We start from the raw sequence: 25,305 nt of genomic DNA on the forward strand, positions 1-25,305 counted from the left end.
TGGCGATAAAGCCTTTAATTCACAGGGTTATATATATATACACACACACACACACGCGCGCACACATACGCAGTCCAGTAGTAATTGATGAAATGTATGCTAACAAACGTGGCCTAACAATACTGCATGGGTCGAATACGATTCAAAGGACATTTTAATCCGTCCGTGCATGCCTATACAGTATCTTACCACCAGGAGCAAACTGTAAAAAAATGTGTTCCAATTAACCTATTACCATTGAATTCCCATGCTGTAGATAGAACAGCAAAATGTATTCACTGGATTGATTACACATGCATCTCAGTAATGCAGTACATCATGCATTGTGCCGCTAAAATGGACCACTATGACGCTACGGAGCCGCCCTCAGATGCACACGGGTCCATGCGCCAAATTAGTGTGTTTCTTTTAAGAAAGCATGACAAGGGATAAAGGCTTCTTAAATTTCCCTTGTCTGCCTTCACCGCCTCCTTGACTCTTAACTGAAGCATTCATATTGATTTGAGTCCAGGATGATTGAAAAAGACAAGTTGGGGGGGAAAAAAAGTCGTGTTTGTATCGTGTACATGCTTTTGTACTAATAGTTCAAGAAACACACATTCAACTGCCCCGACTCATCCAACACTAAATCGCAAGTGTGGGATTGTGAAAAGGACATCAAATAACATCACAAAACTGAGTGTATCTGGAAGGTGTCATTCACGTGTTAGGGGTAAGAAAAGAACAATTCTACTTTAAGTGCATGAGACAGATTTGACATGGTTATGTATATAAATGTGTCAATTTAGATTTTTTTTTTTAAAAATACAATAAATGCAACAATATTTTAAATATATCCACTTCCCGGCCATACAATTAGGTACACCTGCATACCAGGATGAAATCTAATCCAGCACATGAATTATGCCTTTTCAAATATAACTACAAATTGTGAACACCACAGTGCATTTCACCAGAAATCTTTAGGATTTTCCCACCCACTCCAATACGCAATAATGTGAAGGCATAGTATTGTATAATGAGTGTACATGCTCATCATTGGAAGTTGGTAAATAAGTCTTAACTCAGAAAATCTTAAATTTGACCAAATTGAAATAGGACTTTTTGTCCATTTTTGACATCTTAACTAAAATGTGCAATGGATAAATGACTGTCAAATTAATACCTGTCTTGTATTTACAATCTGTTGTGGTGGTTGTTTGCAGTGTGTTCTAATATTTTGCCACACATCTAAATAAGATGAATCAAAATGTACCTAATGATATGGCCAGTGTGTGCGTGACAGTTTCTTGATGCCACCTTTCTTCACATCGTCTTAGCGCTTCTCGAGTGGTTCGTGTTTGGAGACAATATGCAGACAGCAAAAAAGATCCTCAAAAAACGTACTTGCTTTACATTGCTTTCCCATGGATAAATGTCTGAAATAACCCAACCAATTGGCCTGGAGACAATTTGATGGATACAGACTGCATCTGTGTTAAATGCCATCAAGACAAACCCTTTTAATTTACAGCAAACAGGACCAGGCCATGACTTCTCATAATACCACAAGATGCAAAAGAGAAGAAAAAAAACAACTGACACTAAGGTAGCCAGCCATTTTAGTCTTCATTTAAGGCTTCATCTCATCCTCCTCTTCTAATTCTGTATTCTCCAGGAGCGTGTGCTTCTCATCGTCCGGCAACAGAGTGACTGAGTTTAGATGACAAATACGCCTGTTGGAACCCCCAAAAAGTTGACTTTAGTTGATAACACTGGTCAACAACAAATGTATTGTCTACATTTTTTTTTGCTGATTTAGGACAATTTGAATGTGCTGAATCGAAACATTACATTGGTTTGACTCAATCAGGTCAATGTTTTTAACTACCAAATGCTTTTGTTTACATGTACAGGTATTTTTGCTTTAGAGGTTCAAATAAACGGAGGTTCATGCCCTGAATTATTAACAATGATGGCATAACATTCAATTTCCAGATACTTTTATCAATGTCCACTATTCAATTTACAGTAAGCAAAGTTTGTAACATTTGATGAATAAACTGTTAACAACTCGGTATAAGAACCTGATCTGAACAAGAGAAACAGATGTCATTTTTGGATTCAGCAATGCAAAATTGTCCTACATCAGTGGAAAAAAACAGACAACATTTATTTTTTTATTTGTAACACAGTGTAATTATCACAACAAATTAAAATGTATTCTAGATGTTCGTCGCGTATTACCTACCAATTCATAATAAGATAAATTAGAGCTTAAATCAAACTCACTTGTGTTCACAAGTTGGGAAGAATAAGTCCAATATCTTGACAATGACCGCTGATCCAACGACGCCAATGACAACCACCCACATAACCAAGAAGAAGAGGGGCAGTGACTCGGCGCAGAAGTGCCTCAAACGCTCCCTGAAATCTTCCACCCAGCGACACACGGCCTGACAAGAAACACAGCAAAACAGAGATTTCATTCTACGCGCTACGAATAGACGCATTTAATCACAAGATTTCTATGTGCCCTGCGATTGGCTGGCGACCGGTTCAGGGTGTACCCCGCCTCTCGCCCGAAGATAGGCTCCAGCTCGCCCGCGACCCGAGTGAGCATAAGCGGACAAGAAAATGGATCGATGGGTTGAATTTATAAATATCGTAAACGCGTGAGCGTTTTACAGCACCGAGCATCACAATTTTTCATGTTTGTTTTTTTCCCCCCCACAACTAATGACATTCGTTTATTTGAGATGCCCCATTTAGTAATAAATGGATGACACACCTGGAAATTAATTACAATATTTAGTTTTCTTTGACAATCTTTACATTACTTGAAATTGTAATTCCCATCATTCACAACTAAAACTTGGAGACACAAATGTATTTTAAAAGGCAGAGTGACAGGTGTCATTGAATTTCAGGAAAGACCTCGCTTATCCCGGTGGTTCCGTTCCACAAAAAACCCGCAATAAATGGCGTGAACAGGCGATTTCCTGCTTTAAGCCTTATCACCATTCCTCACACTGACGATACTGGCAATGCAGTCAGCGAAAAGCATGTGAACCCGGAATTCGTTGCATTGATATTTTGCTGTAGAAAATCAAGCTTAACGTGGCTCCTGACTGGCATTTGTTCCTGTGGATATTGTTATGGGCGTGTGCATTAGCTCGTCGTCAGGCCAATATTGGTATTTGTTAATTGCCTAAAACTCTTGACTGTGGTTTGTGTTTTAAACAGTGGCTTTCCTGTTCATGTTCTTTGTATCCTCAATCAATTTGCGTAGTTAACAAATATGAGTCCGCGACACACTGAATCCACAATCAGTGAACTGCGAGATAGCAAGGTATTACTGTAATTTACACCCTCCCAAATACATAGGACTGTTTATTAAAAGGTATTTTCGCACCGAGTATGAGAGGAATTCTTTTGGTGAACTCTCAATTGGAATCTGGTCTTGTTGGCCCAGGTCTCGATCTTCAGCTTCTTGATATTTGAGATCCTTCATGAGATCGGGGTCCATGCGAAGTGGAGTCTCTGGGAGTTTGCCAGGAGCTGCGATCTCTTCTTGTGTCGTCTCTGAGTGTTTAAGTGGGTACTGACTTGTCGTCTGTAGCAACATTTGCTCCTCTGATGATTAAAAAAGGGAGAAAGATTTAGGTGGACTGCATGTTACAAAGACAACGTGTTCGCCATACCTTTTCTACGGTTGGTTGGATCTGTGACGACCACATCGTTGTCTCTGGATACCCTGAAGATCTCACTGAGTTCGATGGGGTAAATGTTGGTCATCTGAGCCACCTTCTGGAAATCAGGGCTCATCAGTATTTTCACCTCGCACATATCAGGCTGTTGAACCTACAAAACACAAATACAAATTTAAATGTTAAAACATTCCTTTATAAGCCTTTTGCTAACATTTTGGGTTTTCATCGTAATCATGATTAATTACAACCGTTTGTCCAAAAGAGGATTATGGAAAAAATAATAATAATCACGATTAATTAACACAATTATTCATCGATTTCAAAACTTGATTATGTGAGTACCAAAACTCAACTTTAAATATAATTTAAAAGAACCGGAAAATAACTTTGTACTAAGTAAAATAATATCTTAAAAAATATAAATAAAAACAAAAAACAGTCATGGCTAAAACCATTGGCATGCCTGGGGTAACTGTATTGTCTATTGTATATATTAGGGATGTCCTGATCGGATCACTTGATCAAAAAGGGTGCTTCTACTAAATACTGACCAAAGGCTCTAAATATTTATAACTGTGTGATATTTCAGTTTTTCTTTTTTAACAAATCTGCAAACATTTCAACAATTCCCTTTTTTTCTGTCAATATGGGGTGCTGTGTGTACATTAATGAGGGGGAAAATGAATTTAAATGATTATATGTGTGTGTGCGTGTATTTAAAAATGCATTCGAGACATCCCTAATATATATTTGTTCCAAAAAAAAAAAATAACATCCTCTCAATATTCTGGCATTTAGGAAATAGAAATGATGGTAATCCTAATTGACCTAAACCAGGAACATTTTTAGCCTGATTTGTTTGTCTTTTTCTACAAAGCCATGACTGTATCTGCTGTTCCTGCTGTGTGTGTCCTGGCCTGTTATGGGCAGTGTGGTGCGATGCATCCATGGAGCTGCATATTTAGAGTAAGCGGGGGAAAAAAAAAAAACATAAGTAAGTCACAATAAAACCTTACTAAACTTGTTTTTCAAGGATTAGAAAGAATAAATGCCTATGTGTATTGTTATATTGTCTGTCTGTCTGTATGTGTTACTCCGGCATATCTGTGTGAACATTCGTTATTTGAAGGTAAATCCGTCCTGTGATCTAATGCTAATGTTAGCTAGCCCGTCAACCGAGTTTTCCATTGACTGTTAGCATGAGATCAAAAAGTAAACAAAGCAAAAAGTAATCACCACGTTAGATGACGTGTACCTGTTTGCCCTCCAACTCAATGACTTCACTAAACACCTGCAGAGCCACCACCTCTTCCAAGTCACTATACAGTCGGTTCTGTGTCACCATAACCCGGGTGACAGTAGATACCAAGTCCCCACCTTCATACTCACTGCTTGCATTCGTGCTATCCACTGACAAAAAACAAACAGGTAACAGGCATTAGTGTTAACAGTGGTGAAAGAACCTAAAAAGAACATCATTTTGGCTCACAGAGAAGCGCTGGACAGTTGAATCTGGTCACCCCGGACAACTGAACAGGAACATCGTTTACCAATACCTCCTCCTTGCCCACCGATATGTCTAAATTAAGCTGAAACGACAACAGTTTTGTCAGATTTGTCATGCTGTATGTTAGGAAAACAAAAAACTGCATGGATTGTACCTGCAAGTTGTTAGACTCTTGTCTATCTGCCAACGCCCCCGCTGTCACGTTGATCAGGATATTTTCCTATCATAATTAATACAATATTAATCTCTTAGTGATTCTCAAAGTTTGGCATAGGTATCACTAGTGGCTGGCGGGATCCCACTAATGGTACATGAATGATTGACTGCTCAAGTACACTTCAGTTGTACTTAACATTTTGGTTCTACACATTTGCATTAAGAATTGTTAAATCTTTATTTAGGTAGAATTTTTATTCAATCATTAATTCGGAAAAGGTTTTTTTTGAAAGTGTAATGTTTTTGCTTTTAACATTTTGACTTTATTTCTGTAAAATGGAAAACATTTTTTGTCATGTTTTGACTTTATTCTCAAAAATTACAAATCTATTTTATTTTGTTGTTTCGCGCAGGGTATTCCTTGTTCTTTTCCGATGACGTTACAGGAAATCCCTCCACCGCCTCCTTTTTGAAATGTTCAATTCAGCTGAGATTTTCTGTGATTCTGACAAAGATGAAAATGTTCTTCGGCGTCCAAAATCACACGTTCATAGGATTTGGACACGATTTTAAACTACTGTATATGGACGTGATGAAGCCTCTATATTGAAATACAGATGGTTTAATATTTTGAGTAACATACCTATAATTTGGACTTTGTTTTTCTCTTGTACAAATGTTTTTGTTATTTCTTGTTATATACCGTCTTTAGTCTCGGATATTTTTTACTCATAATATTTCGGTTATATTCCTGTAAACCTTGGGGTGTTGTTTTCCCCATAATATAATATATAACAATATAATGCCCCTCCTTGAGCCGTCACCTTGTCGTGGTGGAGGGCTTTGTGTGTCCCAGTGATCCTAGGAGCTAAGTTGTCTGGGGCTTTATGCCCCTGGCAGGGTCACCCATGACAAACAGGTCCTAGGTGAGGGACCAGACAAAGCACGGCTCAAAGACCCCTAATGATGACGACAAACAATGGACTTCGTTTTCCCTTGCCCGGACGCGGGCCACCGGGGCCCCCCACTGGAGCCAGGCCTGGTGGTGGGGCTCGAAGGGGAGCGCCTGCACCCATGGGGCCCGGCCGGGCACAGCCCGAAAGGGTAACGTGGGTCCCCCTTCCCATGGGCTCACCACCTGTGGGAGGGGCCATAGGGGTCAGGTGCAGTGTGAGCTGGGCGGTGGCCGAAGGCGGGGACCTTGGCGATCCGATCCCCGGCTACAGAAGCTGGCTCTAGGGACGTGGAATGTCACCTCTCTGGCAGGGAAGGAGCCCGAGCTGGTGTGTGAGGTCGATAAGTTCCGACTCGATATAGTCGGACTCGCCTCCACACACACCTTGGGCTCTGGTACCAGTCCTCTCGAGAGGGGTTGGACTCTCTTCCACTCTGGAGTTGCCCATGGTGAGAGGCGCCGAGCAGGTGTGGGTATACTTATTGCCCCCCGGCTCGGCGCCTGTACGTTGGGGTTCACCCCGGTGGACGAGAGGGTAGCCTCCTTCCGCCTTCGGGTGGGGGGACGGGTCCTGACTGTTGTTTGTGCCTATGCACCAAACAGCAGTTCAGAGTACCCACCCTTTTTGGAGTCCTTGGAGGGGGTGCTGGAGAGCGCTCCCGCTGGGGACTCCATTGTTCTGTTGGGGGACTTCAATGCTCACGTGGGCAATGACAGTGAGACCAGGAAGGGCGCGATTGGGAGGAACGGCCCCCCTCGATCAGAACCCGAGCGGTGTTCTGTTATTGGACTTCTGTGCTCGTCACGGATTGTCCATAACGAACACCATGTTCAAGCATAAGGGTGTCCACACGTGCACTTGGCACCAGGACACCCTAGGTCGCAGTTCGATGATCGACTTTGTGGTCGTGTCATCGGACTTGCGGCCGCATGTCTTGGACACTCGGGTGAAGAGAGGGGCGGAGCTGTCAACTGATCACCACCTGGTGGTGAGTTGGCTCCGATGGTGGTGGAAGATGCCGGTCCGACGTGGCAGGCCCAAACGTATTCTGAGGGTCTGCTGGGAACGTCTGGCAGAATCCCCTGTCAGAAGGAGTTTCAACTCCCACCTCCGACAGAACTTTGCTCATGTTCCGGGGGAGGCGGGGGACATCGAGTCCGAGTGGACCATGTTCCGCGCCTCCATTGCTGAGGCGGCCGACCGGAGCTGTGGCCGTAAGGTGGTCGGTGCCTGTCGTGGCAGCAATGAGGGATGCCGTCAAGCTGAAGAAGGAGTCCTATCGGGCCTTTTTGGCCTGTGGGACTCCTGAGGCAGCTGATGGGTACCGGCTGGCCAAGCTGAATGCAGCTCTGGTGGTCGCTGAAGCAAAAACCCGGGCATGGGAGGAGTTCGGTGAGGCCATGGAGAAAGACCTCCGGACGGCTTCGAGGAAATTCTGATCCACCATCCGACGTCTCAGGAGAGGAAAGCAGTGCACCACCAACACTGTGTATAGTGGGGATGGGGCGCTGCGGACCTCGACTCGGGACGTTGTGAGTCGGTGGGGAGAATACTTCGAAGACCTCCTCAATTCCACTGACACGCCTTCCCATGGGGAAGCAGAGTGTGGGTTCTCTGAGGCGGGCTCTCCTATCTCTGGGTTTGAGGTCACCGAGGTAGTTAAAAAGCTCCTCGGTGGCAGGGCCCCGGGGGTGGATGAGATTCGCCCGGAGTTCCTACAGGCTCTGGATGTTGTGGGGGTGTCCTGGTTGACACGCCTCTGCAACATCGCGTGGACATCGGGGACAGTGCCTCTGGATTGGCAGACTGGGGTGGTGGTCCCCCTTTTTAAGAAGGGGGACCGGAGGGTGTGTTCCAACTACAGGGGGATCACACTGCTCAGCCTCCCTGGTAAGGTCTATTCAGGGGTGCTGGAGAGGAGGGTCCGTCGGGAAGTCGAATCTCAGATTCAGGAGGAGCAGTGTGGTTTTCGTCCTGGCCGTGGAACAGTGGACCAGCTCTACACCCTCGGCAGGGTCCTCGAGGGTGCATGGGAGTTCGCCCAACCAGTCTACATGTGTTTTGTGGACTTCGAGAAGGCGTTCGACCGTGTCCCTCGGGGAGTCCTGTGGAGAGTGCTTCGGGAGTATGGGGTACCGAACCCCCTGATACGGGCTGTTCGGTCCCTGTACGACCGGAGTCAGAGTTTGGTCCGCATATCCGGCAGTAAGTCGGACTCGTTCCCGGTGAGGGTTGGACTCCGCCAAGCCTGCCCTTTGTCACCGATTCTGTTCATAACTTTTATGGACAGAATTTCTAGGCGCAGCTGAGGCGTAGAGGGGGTCCGGTTTGGTGGCCTCAGTATTGCATCTCTGCTTTTTGCAGATGATGTGGTTCTGTTGGCTTCATCAAGCCGTGACCTCCAACTCTTCATTGGAGCAGTTCGCAGCCGAGTTTAAAGCGGCTGGGATGAGAATCAGCACCTCCAAATCTGAGACCATGGTCCTCAGTCGGAAAAGGGTGGCATGCCATCTCCAGGTCGGGGATGAGATCCTGCCCCAAGTGGAGGAATTCAAGTATCTTGGGGTCTTGTTCACGAGTGAGGGAAGAATGGAACGGGAGAACGACAGGCAGATCGGTGCAGCGTCTGCAGTGATGTGGACTTTGTATCGGTCCGTTGTGGTAAAGAAAGAGCTAAGCCGAAAGGCGAAGCTCTCAATTTACCGGTCGATCTTCGTTCCTACCCTCACCTATGGTCATGAGCTGTGGGTCGTGACCGAAAGAACAAGATCCCGGATACAAGCGGCTGAAATTAGTTTCCTCCGCAGGGTGTCCGGGCTCTCCCTTAGAGATAGGGTGAGAAGCTCAGTCATCCGGGAGGATCTCAGAGTAGAGCCGCTGCTCCTCCGCATTGAGAGGAGCCAGATGAGGTGGCTGGGGCATCTGATTCGGATGCCTCCCGGACGCCTCCCTGGTGAGGTGTTCCGGGCATGTCCCACCAGGAGGAGACCCCGGGGACGACCCAGGACACCCTGGAGAGACTACATCCTTCGGCTGGCCTGGGAACGCCTCGGGATCCCCCCGGTAAGCGGTAGAGAATGGATGGATGGATGGAACAATATAATGTATACTATGTAACATTGTCATCAAATATGTTTTTTTTTTCTCTCTCGTAATATTATGACTTCATTTTTGTGCAATTCTAAGTTTTTTTGTTTGTTTTTGTGAGTGTGTGTGTGTGTGAGCAGGAGTAGTGCCAAAACAGTAGTCCTAAATTAGCATACAGTACTCAACCAAGGCTTGAGTCTTTCTTTTGTTGTTTCACATTGTTGGTTCGCAGACTGTCCAATTGTCACACATGTCTAATAAACGCCCATTCACACAATTCACCACAGTTCGAAAGAAGGAATAAGCGAACATCAACAGTAACACGTGAAAACAACAAAAATAGAAATATCCGGAGGTTTACTACTGGCTGTAACATGTGTCATTAATATAATAGCATTAAAAACGTGTTTACCAGTGTAGTTCCTACCGTATTCGGCGATGACTCGGCACGCTTTATACTGACAAAAAAAAGAAATATAACAGAAACAGTTCGCCCTGCCATTTTAATTCTGGTGAGCCGCAATGGTTCGCAAATCTTTTACAAGGAAGTAGAAACTGCGCATGCGTGTGAAACTGGCAACTCATTTTCTTCTCGCGAGATCACACAAGTTGACATGGCGGTCCTCCTTGAAACGACGCTCGGCGATGTTGTGATTGATTTATTCACAGAAGAAAGGCCGAAAGGTAAGAAACTCCTTTCAGTCTTTAAATACAACGATTGTCATATGTTAATTATCGTTCAATAAAGCTACCGGGAAGGTTTAATGGATTCAAGCTGTAGCATCTGCGAGCTGTAGCGTTAGCTAGCTAAGTTACTCAGCTATGAAAGCAACACGCCGTTGTAGACTTGCCTTGGGTCCCTCAGGCTAAAAAGAAAGTGGAACGCGAAAAGGTTTTACAAATGTGACGAACAACGTTAACCACATAGTTTTTTTCCTTTACAGCTTGCCTCAACTTTCTGAAATTATGCAAGATTAAATACTACAACTACTGCCTTATCCACAATGTACAGGTAACGTACGATCTCTTATCTAAATCCTCTTGCAGAAACTTATTGTAATATATATATATATTTTTAAAAAAATTATATATATATATATAGCTATATATATATATATATATATATATATAGCTATATATATACTAAAATTTTATTATACTTACCTTTTTTTGTTATCAGTGTGTGGTTAAAGATAAATATAGTGCAATATAGAAATAAGTGAAAACGCACTATCTTGAATAAATAAAACACGAAATAAATATCATGTTTATTGCTCATTAACTTAAACGAAGAAGGGGAAAGGGGAGGAGCAATACAACTCCTCATTGAGGAAAAGCCTTCTTCCATAATAGCACGGGGGAATTCTGAGTCAGGTTTGTTTTCTAATTCAATGGTTGATTTTGGCACAACAAGCAGATCAAATGGAACTTTTCTTATTCTGTTCAGAAAACAAATCAGAAAGTGGGATGTCACATTGTCATTTAAAAGATGAATTGCACTGGTGGCCAATTTGCTACACATTTCTTGTAATCTTTTTTTTTTTTTTTTTTTTTTTTTTTTTTTTTAATTTCCTCCCTCACACTATCACCAGAGAGCGCTTTCTCAGTTTTGTCAGTTTAATAAAGTGCAAAATAAATGTTTTCTCTCAAGAAACATGTACCACTTTACCACATTGCCTGCAGTGCAGACACGGCATGGGTAAAGCTTACAGTGGCGTAAAATAATTGCGCCTATATGCAGTGCGCAGCTTTATGGAGAAAAGATGACCAAACTTTCCACTTTGACCTGAAAACAGTCGGTGATTGATAGGAAAAAAAAGATTTACCTGGTGTTCACTGACAAGAACAGAGTGTACCTCACTGAGAAAAGAAGCAAGCAAGCCACTGAGAGATCCACTTGTCATATTGTAGCCGTCCATTGAAAAACACATCTCCACAGTTTGAGTTTTTTTTCCTTTTATCAAAACACAAAGAAAATGGGTTTTACCATTTTGAACAGAAATGAGGAATGTTAAACTGCATTCACCTTGTTACATCCAAATTTGAGGGCAGCTGTGGGATACACCTTACGTTGGACGGTGGTGTATTTGTTAAGCTTTGTGTGTTTTAATTAAAACTTAACTACAACAATAGCACAACTGAATGTATATAACTACTAATCTATGTATTTGTTCCCCCCTTTTTATTTATTTATTTATTCATTTATTTTTACAGAGAGATTTCATCATCCAAACTGGGGACCCCACTGGGACGGGTCGAGGTGGAGAGTCACTCTACTGGTGAGTCATCTTCATCTCTATTGCTACCTTTCATCAACGCAGCATATTGAAAGCTGTGTCCTCTTTTGTGTGTCATGAGCAAACTGTACGGGGACCAGGCCCGGTTTTTTGATTCAGAGAAAGCACCACGTATTAAACACAGAAAAAAGGGGGCAGTGTCTATGGTTAACAATGGGAGTGACCAGCATGGTTCACAGGTGAGTACAAGTGTTACAAAACCTTCTGCAGCGTGATCATCAGTGCTTGGTGATATGGCGATATATATCACGGGGACAATAGAAAAATGTCTATTGTGCTGTTTCTCTTCTGTCGTTTCTACCGTTATTTCTACCTTTCTGCCTTCTGTGACTACTCTCCCCAGCTTTGTCCCACTCGCAGCAAACCATCTGATTAACGACAACTGAGCAACTGCATGCTATCTATCTTTACTATAGGAAATTATAAATCATACAATTCGGGATGCACAATAACGATTTTCCTACTGATACAAATAACCCCTAACTTGCTGCTTCTCCAAGCCAATACTGATAACCAATATTATTTCAATATTAATATCAGGGGTCTTTAACAATTTCCATACCAAGGACCCCCAAACTGATTTGAAAGCTGAAGCGGGCAACCCCGCCGCAGAAGTTCCGCCTATGCACATTCAGCCAATCACAAATTCAAGCAGGCGCGTTGTTTATGAATTCGGCGCATGAAACATTTGCTATAAAAGGGCGAAAGAGTCAAAATGGCTCCTCAGAAAAGGGAAACTGCTAAAAATATTGTTAGGTAGCACTTGTCATAGATGAGTGGAAAGATCTGAGCTGTTTTTCTACTAGCATTGTGTAACCACCATTGGCTCTCGACGCGTCACGCAATGCACGTAAGGGACTGTATATTTGTTGTTTTTAGCTCTTTATTAGATGGGCTCAGCGTGAGCAACGCAATCAATAAATGATAATGATCAAAAGAAACGTGCAGCAAATTGGCCAACAGAGCAAATAATCTTTTAGACGACAGTGTGATGTCTCACTTTCAGAATTTTTCTCAAACCGAAGACAAGTTGCCCTGAGTTATATCGCGATAGATTTTTGACATATCGCCAAGCACTAGTTTACAGTATTATAAAGCACTGATCAAAGTTTTTTTTTTTTTTTTCTAGTTCCTTATTACCACTGGCGAAAACCTGGATTACCTTGATGGTGTGCACACTGTTTTTGGGGAAGTGTCAGAGGGATTGGATGTTGTGGCTAAAATCAATGAGACATTTGTCGACACAGACTTTGTCCCATTTCAGGACATCAGGTGAGTTGGGTTGTGACTAAAATAAATGTCTTCTTAAGGTTGTACTGGTGGGCATTTGTTCTGATAATATCTGACAAAGCTTTGTTCATGTCATGTTACTTTAGAATAAACCACACTGTGATCCTTGATGACCCATTTGATGATCCTCCAGATCTCTCAGTGCCTGATCAGTCTCCTGATCCCACCAAAGAGCAGCTAGATGTGAGTGCAGGGTTTTTGGCCTAGATTTTTACTTAATGTCCTGTAAGTTTTACATCCATATTGGAGATACTACTATAGTGATTCCCACGTTCATTGCGAGAGTTCCATTACATACCCACCGGTTTAAGCCTTGAAATAACCCTCCCACACGCTGTAAACACTGTCAAACTTATTCAAACTCAGAGATGCATTCCCTCAAGTTTGGTACACGCTTGATAATCCACGGTTCAATTGCTATATTGAGTCCTCTGTTTAACGCTACATCGCAGAAATGCACCTAACGATCAACTAAATATGCTCAACGGGTTATTTTCTCTGGGTGTAGAGTGGCCGGATTGGAGCAGATGAAGTCATAGACAATGCAGATGGGAAAGCAGCTGAAGAAGTGGAGGAGAGGCTTAAGGAGAAAGAAGCCAAAACCCGTGCCATCCTGTTGGAAATGGTAAGAAAAGCTTCAACCCTCAAGTGAAGTTACCCAAGATGCATCTTCATGCTTGTGTTAAGTGTCTCTTTTCCATTCCTCCAGGTGGGCGACCTCCCTGATGCAGATGTAAAGCCTCCAGAGGATGTGCTATTTGTGTGCAAACTAAACCCAGTGACCACAGATGAGGATCTGGAAATCATCTTTTCTCGCTTTGGACACATTAAAACGTGAAACGGAGTTTCTTTTATTGTGGACGTCCTGTGTCTATGCTGCTCTAATATGCTGTCTTTGGTTCTGTTTTGTTCAGCTGTGAAATCATTCGTGACTGGAAGACAGGAGATTCCCTCTGTTATGCTTTCATTGAATTTGAGAAGGTGAGCTCTTATCTATACTCACTGGCACAATCCAATTAGTTTAACAACGCTGTCAAAGAGTCTGCTTTTACGATCAAGAAAAACAAGATTTTTCACATTCTACAACATTCCTTGGAAATTACAATGTCTCATCACTGGTTAGTTACAGTATTTGTCGTAGAACAGGTCAGAGGGCTACCTCTGTGGTCAATGGGGGTGACCTGGTGCCTGTGGGCACCACATTGGTGCTGGCAGTAGTAAAACACACTCGAATAAGGAAAATGGGACATAGTTGCTGTAACCTGCTGCCATTCTCATGGCACCATCTTTAAATATCCAAGTGCCTTGCTTTAAGCCTGCTGCTTCACCTTAGAAATATCAAACCATTAATGAATTAATACATTTTTATGATTTAGATACAAACATGAACAGTGATAGTGATTGATCATAAACTACAGTTTTAAGTGGTGTTTTCCCTAAAAAGTAAAAACATTAAGCAATGGTCAACCTTTAAAACAATCATTATAGTAGTTTTTTTTGTAACTTGTGTAATATCTTTATGAGCTAGCTACCTATATATATATATATTTTTTTTTATTTATTTATTTTTTTTTTTAAATTGCTGACTTTTTGGATAGCAATGCAATGCAATCTTGCAAATATTACAAAGCATGCATTAGTATGTCTGAACGAAAGAAATTTGTCCACCAACTGCAATCAAAACTGCTTACCGTTGTTTTTTTTGTCCAGACATTTATGTCCAGTGTAGTAATATATGAAGCTTTTATTTTGAAATTGGCCCTCTCAGAACATTGGTGGAGGGGCAGCGTGTCACGGTAATTCCTAGATCCAGACTACAGGATTTTAGCCCCGATATTGGCGCGATTAGCTATAGCGGCCGATTTCCTGGATCAGCCCCCGCGTATTTTGTTGTAACGACAAAACTTCTTGTAATGTGACAAAGTCCACAACAACCAATTTGGCCTTACATTAGCCCTACGAGGCCAAAATGTCTCACATGTTGGAAATTTTTTTTGGGGGGGTGGGGGGTGGCGTGACATATCAACGGGCGGCAGTGTGACATATATCAACGACAACTCTCCGACAGCGCACCCTGAAGTCGACCAATAGGATTGCGTATTGTTGCCAGCACTTCGCCCCCCTACTATTGTCAACATTTATTCACGTACACAAACCAATGTTTACCGAAGCTTTAGAGCATGATTGGACAATGCTGGCATGTTTACGTACAAACGTTAGTGCTAGTACTAGCTTGCTATGTTACATATTATGTTGCCTGCTTGCTAGCCGTATTGTGTTACAAGTACCTGAACATACCCCTAGCGCTGCTTGAATGGACAGCCCATTCCTGAGCATCGGTGACGACACCACGCTTTTCCTCCTTTTGTTCTTTTTTACCCCTACACAATACAATTGTGTGATCCATTGTTATCGTTGCAATGGTAATGGTTGTATCCAGTCGTGTTGACCGGTGACATGTTTTGTGGTCCCGCCTCCCCAACAGTGTTTGATTTGACAAGATAAAGTCCATTCATCCATCCATCCATTTTCAGTACCACATATCCTCACTAGGATTGCGGGTGTGCTCCATGGAGCCTATCCCAGCTGACTCTGGGCAAGAGGCGAGGTAGACTCTGAACTGGTCGTCAGCCAATCGGAGAGCACATATAAACAAACAACCATTCGCACTCACATTCCCAGTAATCCTAAAAGACTGGATACAGAGCTGTATCCCCCTGTTGCCTCACGCAATGCACGTAAGGGACTGTATATTGGGACACACAAGGAATTTGTCTCCGGTAGTTGGAGCTTTTAGAGCCAGAGGTGGATGGAATTAGGTGCAGACAGGCTCTTCCAAGTTGTACATGTAGGGAAAAACTGTGCTATGTTATACCTGTGTATCCTCTTCATTTTCTTATTTGTTTACCCCCTGGTTGTACCCGTTCTGTCTTGATAGCAAGAAGACTGTGAAAAGGCCTACTTCAAAATGGATAATGTGCTAATAGACGATCGACGCATTCATGTCGACTTCAGCCAGTCTGTGTCAAAGATCAAATGGAAAGGGAAAGGTACTCGCTGCCATCTGCGGCTTGTATGATTTTAAACATTTAGTACTAAGTAACTATTCTCCTCATGATGTGTTGTAGGCGGAAAGTACACCAAAGAAGACTTTAAGGCTTATGAGAACGACTTGGAGAAGCGATCCAAACTGACTCTGAAAGATCAAGTGAAGCCCAAACAAGAGTATCCTCACATGTTGACCTGGGACCTTTGGTCAGAACCAATTTGTACCTGTGATGTACTCCTAGCATCTTTAAGCTTTCTTTAACCCCTCCAAAAGTTCCCGATATGACCTACTGTTGGAGGAAGAGGAGGTGCCGGGACGACATCACTCTGAGAAAAAACACAAAGATAAGAGACATCATCAACATTATCATCATTCCGATGCAGAGGGAAGCAAGAAGTCCAAAAAGCACAAGGTACTGTGTAAAACAAAACCTAGTTTAAAGGAGTCCATACACGTGAACAAAATTGTTTGTAAGTGACGATATTATGTACATTTTAAGAATTAGTTTGTATACAAACAGTTCAGTCTCTGGAGTGCCTCCCCACCCATCAAGAGTGAAATTTAAATTTTCTTTTGTTAACTGCCTTTTTCAAAATTTGTTTTTGATGAGCTGTTCTAAATTTTGACCAATTATGATGTCATATATGCATTCCCCTCCCAAAGTATTGGAACCGCAAGGTCAATTCCTTTGTTTTTGTTGCATACTAAAGACATTTGGGTTTCAGATCAAAAAATGAATATGAGAAAAAAGTTAATAATTCCAGCTTTTATTTCATGGTATTTACATCTAGATGTGTTGAACAACTCAGGCTAGAGTGCCTTTTGTTTGAAGCCACACACTTTTCAAATGAGCAAAAGTTTTGAAACAGACATTAAATTAACTTAGTGATTAACATTTAATATTTGGTGGCATAACTCTTATGCAATAACTGCATCAAGTCTACGACCCACTGTCTTCACCAGACTTGCATTGTTCATTTGAAATGCTTTTCCTTTACTGCAGCCTCTTTCAGTTCTTGTCTGTTTCTGGAGGTTTCTCCCTTCAGTCTCCTCTTCAGGAGGTAATGCTCTATTGAGTTAAGGCCGGTGATTTACTTGGCCAGTGTAAGACCTTCCACTTTTTTCCCCTGATGAACTCCTTTGTTGTGTTGGCAGTGGGTTTTGGGTTCTTGAAGACTGGAACGAGCTGGTCGGCGCAGGATGGGGACACATGGTCTGGGCCTGCCGCTTTGTTAATCTTTTGTTGTTTGAAGATGCTGAAAGGAATACATCTCAATGTATTCCTTTCAGTGTCCCACTTTTTCTTAGCTAACCTCTTTCCTTGTATGATTTCCTATACTTTGAGGTTCCACCACCAAGTTACCTTTTCCCCCTTCCTGCCAGAAGATACACCAAGTACTCTCCTGCCTGCCTCTGATCACCTTGGCTGTAGTGGTCTAGTCTTCTGGAAGCTCCTCCTGTCCACCGATCAAGACTCTCTCTCTGTCAGAACTCAGTGCTCAGAACTACTTCATCTAGATCCTGCCAGATTTTCTCTTTCACCTAGGTCACATCCTACCTGTGGGGCATAGCCACGAATCACATTATACATACACAAGTTTCAGCCTAATCACTCGATCTGATACTCTTTTCACATTCTTAGCCAACTCATCTTTTAAATTAACCCCTACTCCATTTCTCTTCCCATCTACACCATGGTAAAATAATTTAAACCCTGCCCCTAAACTTCTAGCCTTACTGCCTTTCCACCTGCTCTCCTGGACACACAATATATCAACCTTTCTCCTAATCATCATGTCAACCAACTCCAGAGATTTTCCTGTCATAGTCACAACATTCAAAGTCCCCACATTCAGTTCTAGGCTCTGTGATTTCCTCTTCTCTTTCTGCCTAAGAACCCTCTTTCCACCTCTCCTTTGTTTTCGACCCACAGTAGCTCAATTTCCACTGCCGCCCTGCAGGTTGACGCGCCAGTGGCGCACATTGTTAACCCGGTCCACGCCCGATCCGGTATGGAATTCTTTGGATGAACGCTCATATTTGTTTGGGAAAGTTTTAAGCCATAGGGTTCAATAGGACATCGGTCCACCCTTTGCAGCTATAATAGCTTCAACTCTTCTGGGAAGGATGTCCACAATGTTTTGGACTGTGTTTGTGGGAATTTTTGACCATTCTTCCACAAGCACATTTGTGAGGTTACACACTGATGTTGGACGAGAGGGCCTGGCTCTCGTCTCCACTCACCCCAAAGGTGTTCTATCAGGTTGAGGTCAGGACTCTGCGCAAGCTAGTCATGTTGGAAGAGGAAGCAACCAGCCCCAAACTGTTCCCACAAAGTTGGGAGGATGGAATTGTCCAAAATCTCTTGGTATGCTGAAACATTCAGAGTTCCTTTCACCGGAACTAAGGGGCCAAGCCCAGCTCCTGAAAAACAACCCCACACCATAATCCCTCCTCCACCAAATTTTACACTTGGCACAATGCATTCAGAAAAGTGCCGTTCTCCGGACCACTGCCAATCCCAGACTCGTCCATCAGATTGCCAGATGGAGAAGCGTGATTCATCACTCCAGAGAACGTGTTTCCACTGCTCTTAGAGTCCAGCGGCGGTGTGCTTTACACCTCTCCATCCGACGCTTTGCATTTGGTAATATATGGCTTGGATGCAGCTGCTCGACCATGGAAAACCATTCCATGAAGCTCTCTGCGCACTGTTCTTGAGCCAAGCTGAAAGCCACGTGAAGTTTGGAGGTTTATAGCGATTGACACTGCTGACCTTTTCGCATTATGCGCCTCAGCATCTGCTGACCCCTGCTCCGTCAGTCTACGTGGCCTACTATTTCACAGCTGAGTTGGCTGTCGTTCCCGAATGGTTGCATGTTCTTATAATACAACTGAACAGTCAACTGTGGAATATTTAGTAGTGGGGAAATTTCACAACTGGACTTGTTGGACAGGTGGCATCCTACAGTGGGTACGGAATGTATACAGACCCCCTTCAATTTTTCACTTTTATTTTGCAGCCATTTATTAAAATCATTTAAGTTCATTTTTTCCCTCGTTAATGTACACACAGCACCCCATATTGACAGGAAAAAAAGGGAATTGTTCAACTTTTTGCAGCTTTATTAAAAAAGAAAAACTTAAATATCACACAGCCATAATATTCCGACCCTTTGCTCTGTATTTAGTAGAAGCACCCTTTTGAGTTAATATAGCCATGAGTCTTTTCGGTATGATGCAACAAGTTTTTCACACCTGGATTTGGGGATTCTCTGCCATTCCTCCTTGCAAATCCGCTCCACTTCTGTCAGGTTGGATGGTGAACATTGGTTGGACAACCATTTTCAGGTCTCTCCAGAGATGCTTAATTGGGTTTAAATCAGGGTTCTGGCTGGGCCATTCAAGAACAGTCATGGAGTTGTTCTGAAGCCACTCCTTCGTTATTTTAGCTGTGTGCTTAGGGTCATTGTCTTGTTGGAAGGTGAACATTCGGCCCAGTCTGAGGTCCTGAGCACTGTGGAGAAGGTTTTCATCCAGGATATCCCTCTACTTGGCCACATTCATCTTTCCTTCGATTGCAACCAATCGTCCAGCTGAAAAACACACCCGCAGCATGCTTTACTGTTGGGAATGTATTGGACAGGTGCTGAGCAGTTCCTGGTTTTCTCCACACATACTGCTTAGAATTAAGGCCAAAAAGTTCTATCTTGGTCTCATCAGACCAGAGAATCTTATTTCTCACCATCTTGGAGTCCTTCAGGTGTTTTATTTTTTATTTTTATTTATTTATTTTTTTTAGAAACTCCATGTGGGTTTTCATGCGTCTTGCACTGAGGAGAGGCTTCTGTCGGGCCACTCAGCCACAGTGATCTTTGGGTTCTTCTTTACCTCTCTCACCAAGGGTGTGCTACCCCGATTGCTCAGTTTGGCCGGACGGCCAGCTATAGGAAGGGTTCTGGTCGTCCCAAACGTCTTCCATTTAAGAATTATTGAGGCCACTGTGTTCTTACGAACCTTAAGTGCAGCAGAATTATTTTTGTAACCTTGGCCAGATCTGTGCCTTGCCACAATTCTGTATGACCTCTTCAGGCAGTTCCTTTGACTTCATGATTCTCATTTGCTCTGACATGCACTGTGAGCTGTAAGGTCTTGTATAGACAGGTGTGTGGTTTTCCTTATCAAGTCTAATCAGTATAATCAAACACAGCTGGACTCCATTGAAGGCATGGAACCATCTCAAGAATGATCACAAGAAATGGACAGCACCTGTGGTAAATGTGTCACATCAGAGGGTCTGAATACTTATGGCTCTGTGATTTCACTTTTTCTTTTTTTAATAAAGCTGCAAAAATTTCAACAATTCTGTTTTTTCTGTCAATATGGGGTGCTGTGTGTACATTAATGAGGGAGAAAAATGAACTGAAATGATTTTAGCAAATTGCTACAATATAACAGAGTGAAAAATTGAAGGGGGCTTGAATACTTTCCATACCCACTGTATCAACAGTTCCAAAGTGGAATTCACTGAGCTGCTGAGAGCGACACATTATTTCACAATGCATAGGTGCTTGATTTTACACACTTGTGGCCATGGAAGTGATTGGAACACCTGATTTTGATTATTTGGATGGGTGTGCTAATACTTTTGGCAATATCGTGTACCTCATCCATCGTCAACAGCACAGAAAAAGTGGTATGAAAATTCAAATGAAACAGAAACTATGTCCGGTGCATTATGAAGTACAAGTTCGGACGTTTGGTGGTCAGTGGAAAGACTAGCTAGCATGAAACAATAAATCGGTTTAATTGATTATATAGCCGAACAGTGCATTGAAAAGTTGGCATTTGAGTGGACAGCAGTAATGTCAGTATTTGATGCTGGTGTATCAATACTTCACCATGAGCAAAATAAATGCATTGCAATATCGATGTTTTTTTTATTATTATGTATTTAATTTACCCCAACCCTAATGGTTACAACTATTATTTAGACCAGGGATGTAAAACTCATTTTTGTCACGGGCCACATCGTAGTTATGGTTTCCCTCAGAGGGCCATTATGAGGGCACTAGGGGTGGATGAGTACCGATACCAGTTATCTAGTCGATACTAGCCTTATTTAAAGGTTTTGGGTACTCGTGAAGACTGCCGATACCAGCCGCTGATACTTGATGCAAAAAAAAATCTGATATTGAGGTAGTCCACCTCGCCAGTAGTTGGTGCTACACTGTGGCGGTTTGACACATCGGTGAATCATTGTGTGTAAGAAAGACAATCTGTACTTTTGGTATTTTAGCAAGAGACATGAAGTGAACGTACATACAGTGGAACCGTAAGAGAACGGACTAATAGGGGCAGGGGGTCGTCTGATATAGCCGATTGTCAGTTACATTGAATAACTTTTTTTTGAGGCCATATGCACCCATATTACTGTACAGTACAAAATTGTTTGGTAGGTTTTTTTCATAACCTAAAACATTTTATCCAAACTTACCACGCCGTGGTGCTTGGTCATGGTGGCATTGTTGACGTACAGTATTTCATCATGGACGACTTGATTTCATGAGCCGCGAGGAATGAGTGTGCTGTGTAGTTTCAAATCCGTTGCCAAAGGCTTGATATACAAATGTTACTGTAGCAAAAAAGCGTGTTCCAGACTCCAGAGACTTTTGTTTTCCTGAGTTAATACACTGCCATGCAGCGCTCTCTCTCTCTTGCTCGCTCTCTCTCTCTCTCTCTTTCTCTCTCTCCCTCCCTTCCTCCCTCCCTCCCTCCGTCTGTGACCCGGAAATACATCAGTCCCATTCTCTGTTTGCATTGCACCACAACGCCAGTAAACAATAGCCAATTCTGGAACTAACAGACTTTGTCAATTGCAGTTTAAGTGACAAATGGAAACTATTTTTGGACACATTGTTCAGTCCCGACGGCCCGTTTTATCCAATATCTGTTAGATCGAGGTCTGTTTTATCGAGGTTCCACTGTAGCATTGGACTTTACGACGCCCATGCCTCGTCCGCCATTTTGTCCCAGCACCATAGTGTTTCTGCTTAGCTAGTGCATAGTGCTTGTCTGTGTTTGTGCGCCGGGAGTCTCGTTGCCTTTTTCGCCCTCCTTTTTTCACACTCAGCAGTAAGTACAGCATCTTATTTTTTTTATTTTAATGTATTTTAGTTTATTTATATGAAGTGTTAACCTTTCCTGCTACGGTCACCTGACCGTGGTCGGGTGACGCAGGGGTTAACTCCCTTCTCTCGTTGCACAGCTGAGCTGGGTGGCGGCAACAATAAAGGCATGAAGCACCGATTTGCTGCTTTAATGCCTTTATTAGCTCCTCTGGGTCCTCTGCTAATCGCTACTCTTCCCCGGTCGCCGTCACTACACTTGCCACTGTACACAATCGCACCAGCGATTCGCAGTCCCGTCTCACTCACACATTGACGCACACGCCCACACACACTGAGCTTGCTGTCACAAGCACGTGGGACAATAACCGTAACAGCAGTATTTCGCCGTAAATTTCGACTTTAAAGGTGAAATCCGACTTACGCGGAAATTCGTGTTACGTCGCCAGCGTAGGAACGGAACTCGTTCGTAAATCGAGGACTGCCTGTATTCGCTTTCACAAGCCACATAAAATGATGTGGTGGGCCACGAGTTTGACACCTGTGATTTAGACCAATGCTGTATTCATGACTATATGGGCTTTATTTTAGCCGTAAGCAGAAGTCTGACTCCTGTCCAGCCATGCAAACACAATAGCTAGTCTTGTTTAGTATCACTACATTATCTTGTGTACACTTCCTTGTACTTTCTTTTAATACTACGTGATACTACGGGGGGGGATGGCTTCACAGCCCTCGGTCCGAGTTAAAAATGATTAAATAAATAAAAATAAAAACTGTGAAATACAAAACTAAATATAAAACTGGACGGATAAGATCCATCCCACTCAGTGACACGCTGGTCGCCAGCAGCTGCTGTTGTGACAGTCACGGATAATTTGATTAAAATTATTTGCCGACGACACCAAAAATAGTCAATATCCAAAGTAAATGTTAATTTTCATGTCAATAGCACCTTTAGAATTATATTTAGTGAGAAAAATGGTGACGTGTTAAATACTTATTTCAGCCGTTGCATATGTCTCATCTGGCGTAAATGCAATGCAGCATTTCAGAAGAAGAACATTATACCAACAGTGAAACATGGTGGTAGTCTGATGGTCTTGGGCTGCTATGCTCCTTCAGGACCTGGATGACTTGCTGTTATTGATGGAGCCATGAATTCTGCTCTTTCAGAAAATTGACAACGATCCAAAACACTCTAGCAAGTCAGCTTCTGAATGGCTTTAAAAATAAATAAATAAAGAATAAAGTTTGGGGTGGCCTCGTCAAAGTCCGGACTTGAAACCGATTGAAATGCTATGGCATGACCTTAAAAAGGCCGTTCATGCTCTAATTAAAACAATTCTGCAAGGAAGAGTGGGTCCACAGATACATATGTGAAAGACTCATAGAAAATCCTTGATTTCAGTTGTTGCTGCTCAAGGTGTTGTTAAATTAGGGGGGCAATTGCTTTTTCACACAGGGCCAGGTAGCGCTGAAGTTTTTTTTCTTCCCCTTAATAAATAAAATCACCATTTTTCAAATGTATTTTAGTTGGGTTATCTTTGTCTGATATTTACATTTGTTGGATCTTAAAGTAAGGCGGCACGGTGGAGACTGGTTAGAGCGTCTGCCTCACAGTTCTGAGGACCGGGTTTCAATCCCCGGCCCCACCTGTGTGGAGTTTGCATGTTCTCCCCCTGCCTGCGTGGGTTTTCTCCGGGCACTCCGGTTTCCTCCCACATCTCAAAAACATGCACGGTAGATTAATTGACGACTCTAAATTGCCCGTAGGTGTGAATGTGAGTGCGAATGGTTGTTTGTTTGTATGTATGTGCCCTGCGATTGGCTGGCAACCAGTTCAGGCCTGCGACCCTACTGAGGAGAAGTGGCTCAGAAAATGGATGGATGGATGACTTCAGGCTTCCGATCAATCCGTTTTCCACTGCACTCTTATTGGCAGATATCAAATACGTATCGGATTTTCATCCACTTTTGGAATAGGCCTGATTCCAAGAGATTCTATTATACACACTCCCCCCACCCCTGTCCTCCCCCACCCTCTTTCCCCTGCCATGACACATATCCCAACTGTCCCTTGAGAGCAAAACGAGCAAAACATCAGAATTGTATCACTTAGAATTATGAAGTGTTAGTCCATTCTCTGTCCTCTCTCACCTGTCCAGGACGACGAAGTCAGCCGACGGGACAGGAAGTCAGACCGGCAGCGCTCCCACTCACGTTCCCGCTCCAGAGACAGGGACCACAAGCATGCCAAGTCCCGGGAAAAACATGGGAAAGAGGGCCAGGTCAGGAGTCAAAGGAGTCGCAGTCGTTCGCCCAGGAAGTCGAAGGACAAAGACAGAAGCAGATACAGATGAAGAGCATGTTTCATCTGTCCTCATAATAGAGCAGTGAAAACTATTCTACTGCCTCTTCTGTATGTCATATTGTCTTAAAAAATGAACACACTTTTCATGAGACCTCTCCATAGACTACTTTCAAGTAGGTAGTGTGTCCCTTAAGCTACAGTACACTATATGAACAAAAGTAGTGGGACACTTGGACAATGTGTTTGCCCATTTCAACTGTAATAGCTACATCATGTGATGAAAGTCTACTGAAATATAAAATCTGATCGTGCAATTGTCTGACTTTGGCATCAATATCAGTGAATACAGTTATTCAGGTTAAATTGTGAAACAAAAATCTTTAGTTTTTACCCTTGATATACTGTATTGAGTTAAACTACACACAACACAACAAATCTTCCCCCTTCACATGAGGTATGTAATGTTTTCCTGTTTCGACAGCTATTCTTTTACTTTAACTCTCTCTCTCTCTCTCTCTCTCTCTTTCTCTCTGTCTCACCCCCTTAGCGGTCACTTCAAGCATCAATCTACTCATGAGATTCCAGTGCAAGTACACTTCCATTGTAGTCATGCAAGATCCATTCACTTGTGCAAACACACACCTGAAGTGTGGGGATCAAAGATCATTCGTTCAACATTTCAAATTTCACTGGAATTTGGCCTGCAGGTATTGAATGAGGGACCGAGAGAGAAAATAATTTGGTATACAGTATGCACTTACAGGGCTAGACTGGTGACAGTGGGTGGCCCATTGGTCCATCATCAATATACAATCCCAATTCCAATGAA

The 25,305-nt window shown here is 42.9% G+C and overlaps 2 protein-coding genes across 5 annotated transcripts; one reads left to right on the forward strand and one right to left on the reverse strand.

Annotated features, from left to right (window-relative positions):
* Positions 1-21,782, reverse strand: ginm1 (glycoprotein integral membrane 1). 4 transcript variants are annotated; one of them, XM_061755048.1, is made up of 10 exons: positions 21,532-21,782; positions 16,325-16,360; positions 11,225-11,352; positions 5,354-5,419; positions 5,182-5,281; positions 4,948-5,102; positions 3,684-3,843; positions 3,395-3,615; positions 2,272-2,435; positions 1-1,715 (listed from the first exon to the last, which is right to left on the reverse strand). In XM_061755048.1, exons 3-10 carry the CDS (start codon positions 11,327-11,329, stop codon positions 1,613-1,615), a joined length of 1,074 nt encoding a protein of 357 aa, XP_061611032.1. In that variant the 5' UTR covers positions 11,330-11,352; positions 16,325-16,360; positions 21,532-21,782; the 3' UTR covers positions 1-1,612. The 4 variants fall into 4 exon arrangements, with proteins under 4 accessions (XP_061611032.1, XP_061611033.1, XP_061611034.1 ...); XM_061755049.1 differs by having other exon boundaries at positions 16,259-16,360; XM_061755050.1 differs by lacking the exons at positions 11,225-11,352; positions 16,325-16,360; positions 21,532-21,782 and adding an exon at positions 9,811-9,977.
* ppil4 (peptidylprolyl isomerase (cyclophilin)-like 4) lies at positions 9,898-24,795 on the forward strand. Its single transcript, XM_061755047.1, has 13 exons — positions 9,898-10,082; positions 10,343-10,410; positions 11,613-11,677; positions 11,757-11,874; positions 12,825-12,967; positions 13,072-13,168; positions 13,494-13,610; positions 13,695-13,819; positions 13,900-13,966; positions 15,924-16,035; positions 16,114-16,210; positions 16,308-16,446; positions 24,331-24,795. Exons 1-13 carry the CDS (start codon positions 10,013-10,015, stop codon positions 24,523-24,525), a joined length of 1,413 nt encoding a protein of 470 aa, XP_061611031.1. The 5' UTR covers positions 9,898-10,012; the 3' UTR covers positions 24,526-24,795.
* Positions 24,796-25,305: the final 510 nt, after the last annotated feature.

The sequence above is a fragment of the Phyllopteryx taeniolatus genome, chromosome 18 (genome assembly GCF_024500385.1).
Source record: "Phyllopteryx taeniolatus isolate TA_2022b chromosome 18, UOR_Ptae_1.2, whole genome shotgun sequence".
Taxonomy (NCBI): Eukaryota; Metazoa; Chordata; class Actinopteri; order Syngnathiformes; family Syngnathidae; genus Phyllopteryx; species Phyllopteryx taeniolatus.

What these genes read in the sequence shown, in the direction of transcription:
- ginm1 (XM_061755048.1), bottom strand. Translation starts at nt 11,329, where the DNA reads ATGTGTTTTTCAATGGACGGCTACAATATGACAAGTGGATCTCTCAGT. An exon ending in TTCTTGTCAGTGAACACCAG is followed by an intron (nt 5,420 to 11,224) that starts GTAAATCTTTTT and finishes TAATTATGATAG; the next exon opens with GAAAATATCCTGATCAACGT. An exon ending in CAACTGTCCAGCGCTTCTCT is followed by an intron (nt 5,103 to 5,181) that starts GTGAGCCAAAAT and finishes GTTTTTTGTCAG; the next exon opens with TGGATAGCACGAATGCAAGC.
- ppil4 (XM_061755047.1), top strand. Translation starts at nt 10,013, where the DNA reads ATGGCGGTCCTCCTTGAAACGACGCTCGGCGATGTTGTGATTGATTTA. An exon ending in CCACCAAAGAGCAGCTAGAT is followed by an intron (nt 13,169 to 13,493) that starts GTGAGTGCAGGG and finishes CTCTGGGTGTAG; the next exon opens with AGTGGCCGGATTGGAGCAGA. An exon ending in CGCTTTGGACACATTAAAAC is followed by an intron (nt 13,820 to 13,899) that starts GTGAAACGGAGT and finishes TGTTTTGTTCAG; the next exon opens with CTGTGAAATCATTCGTGACT.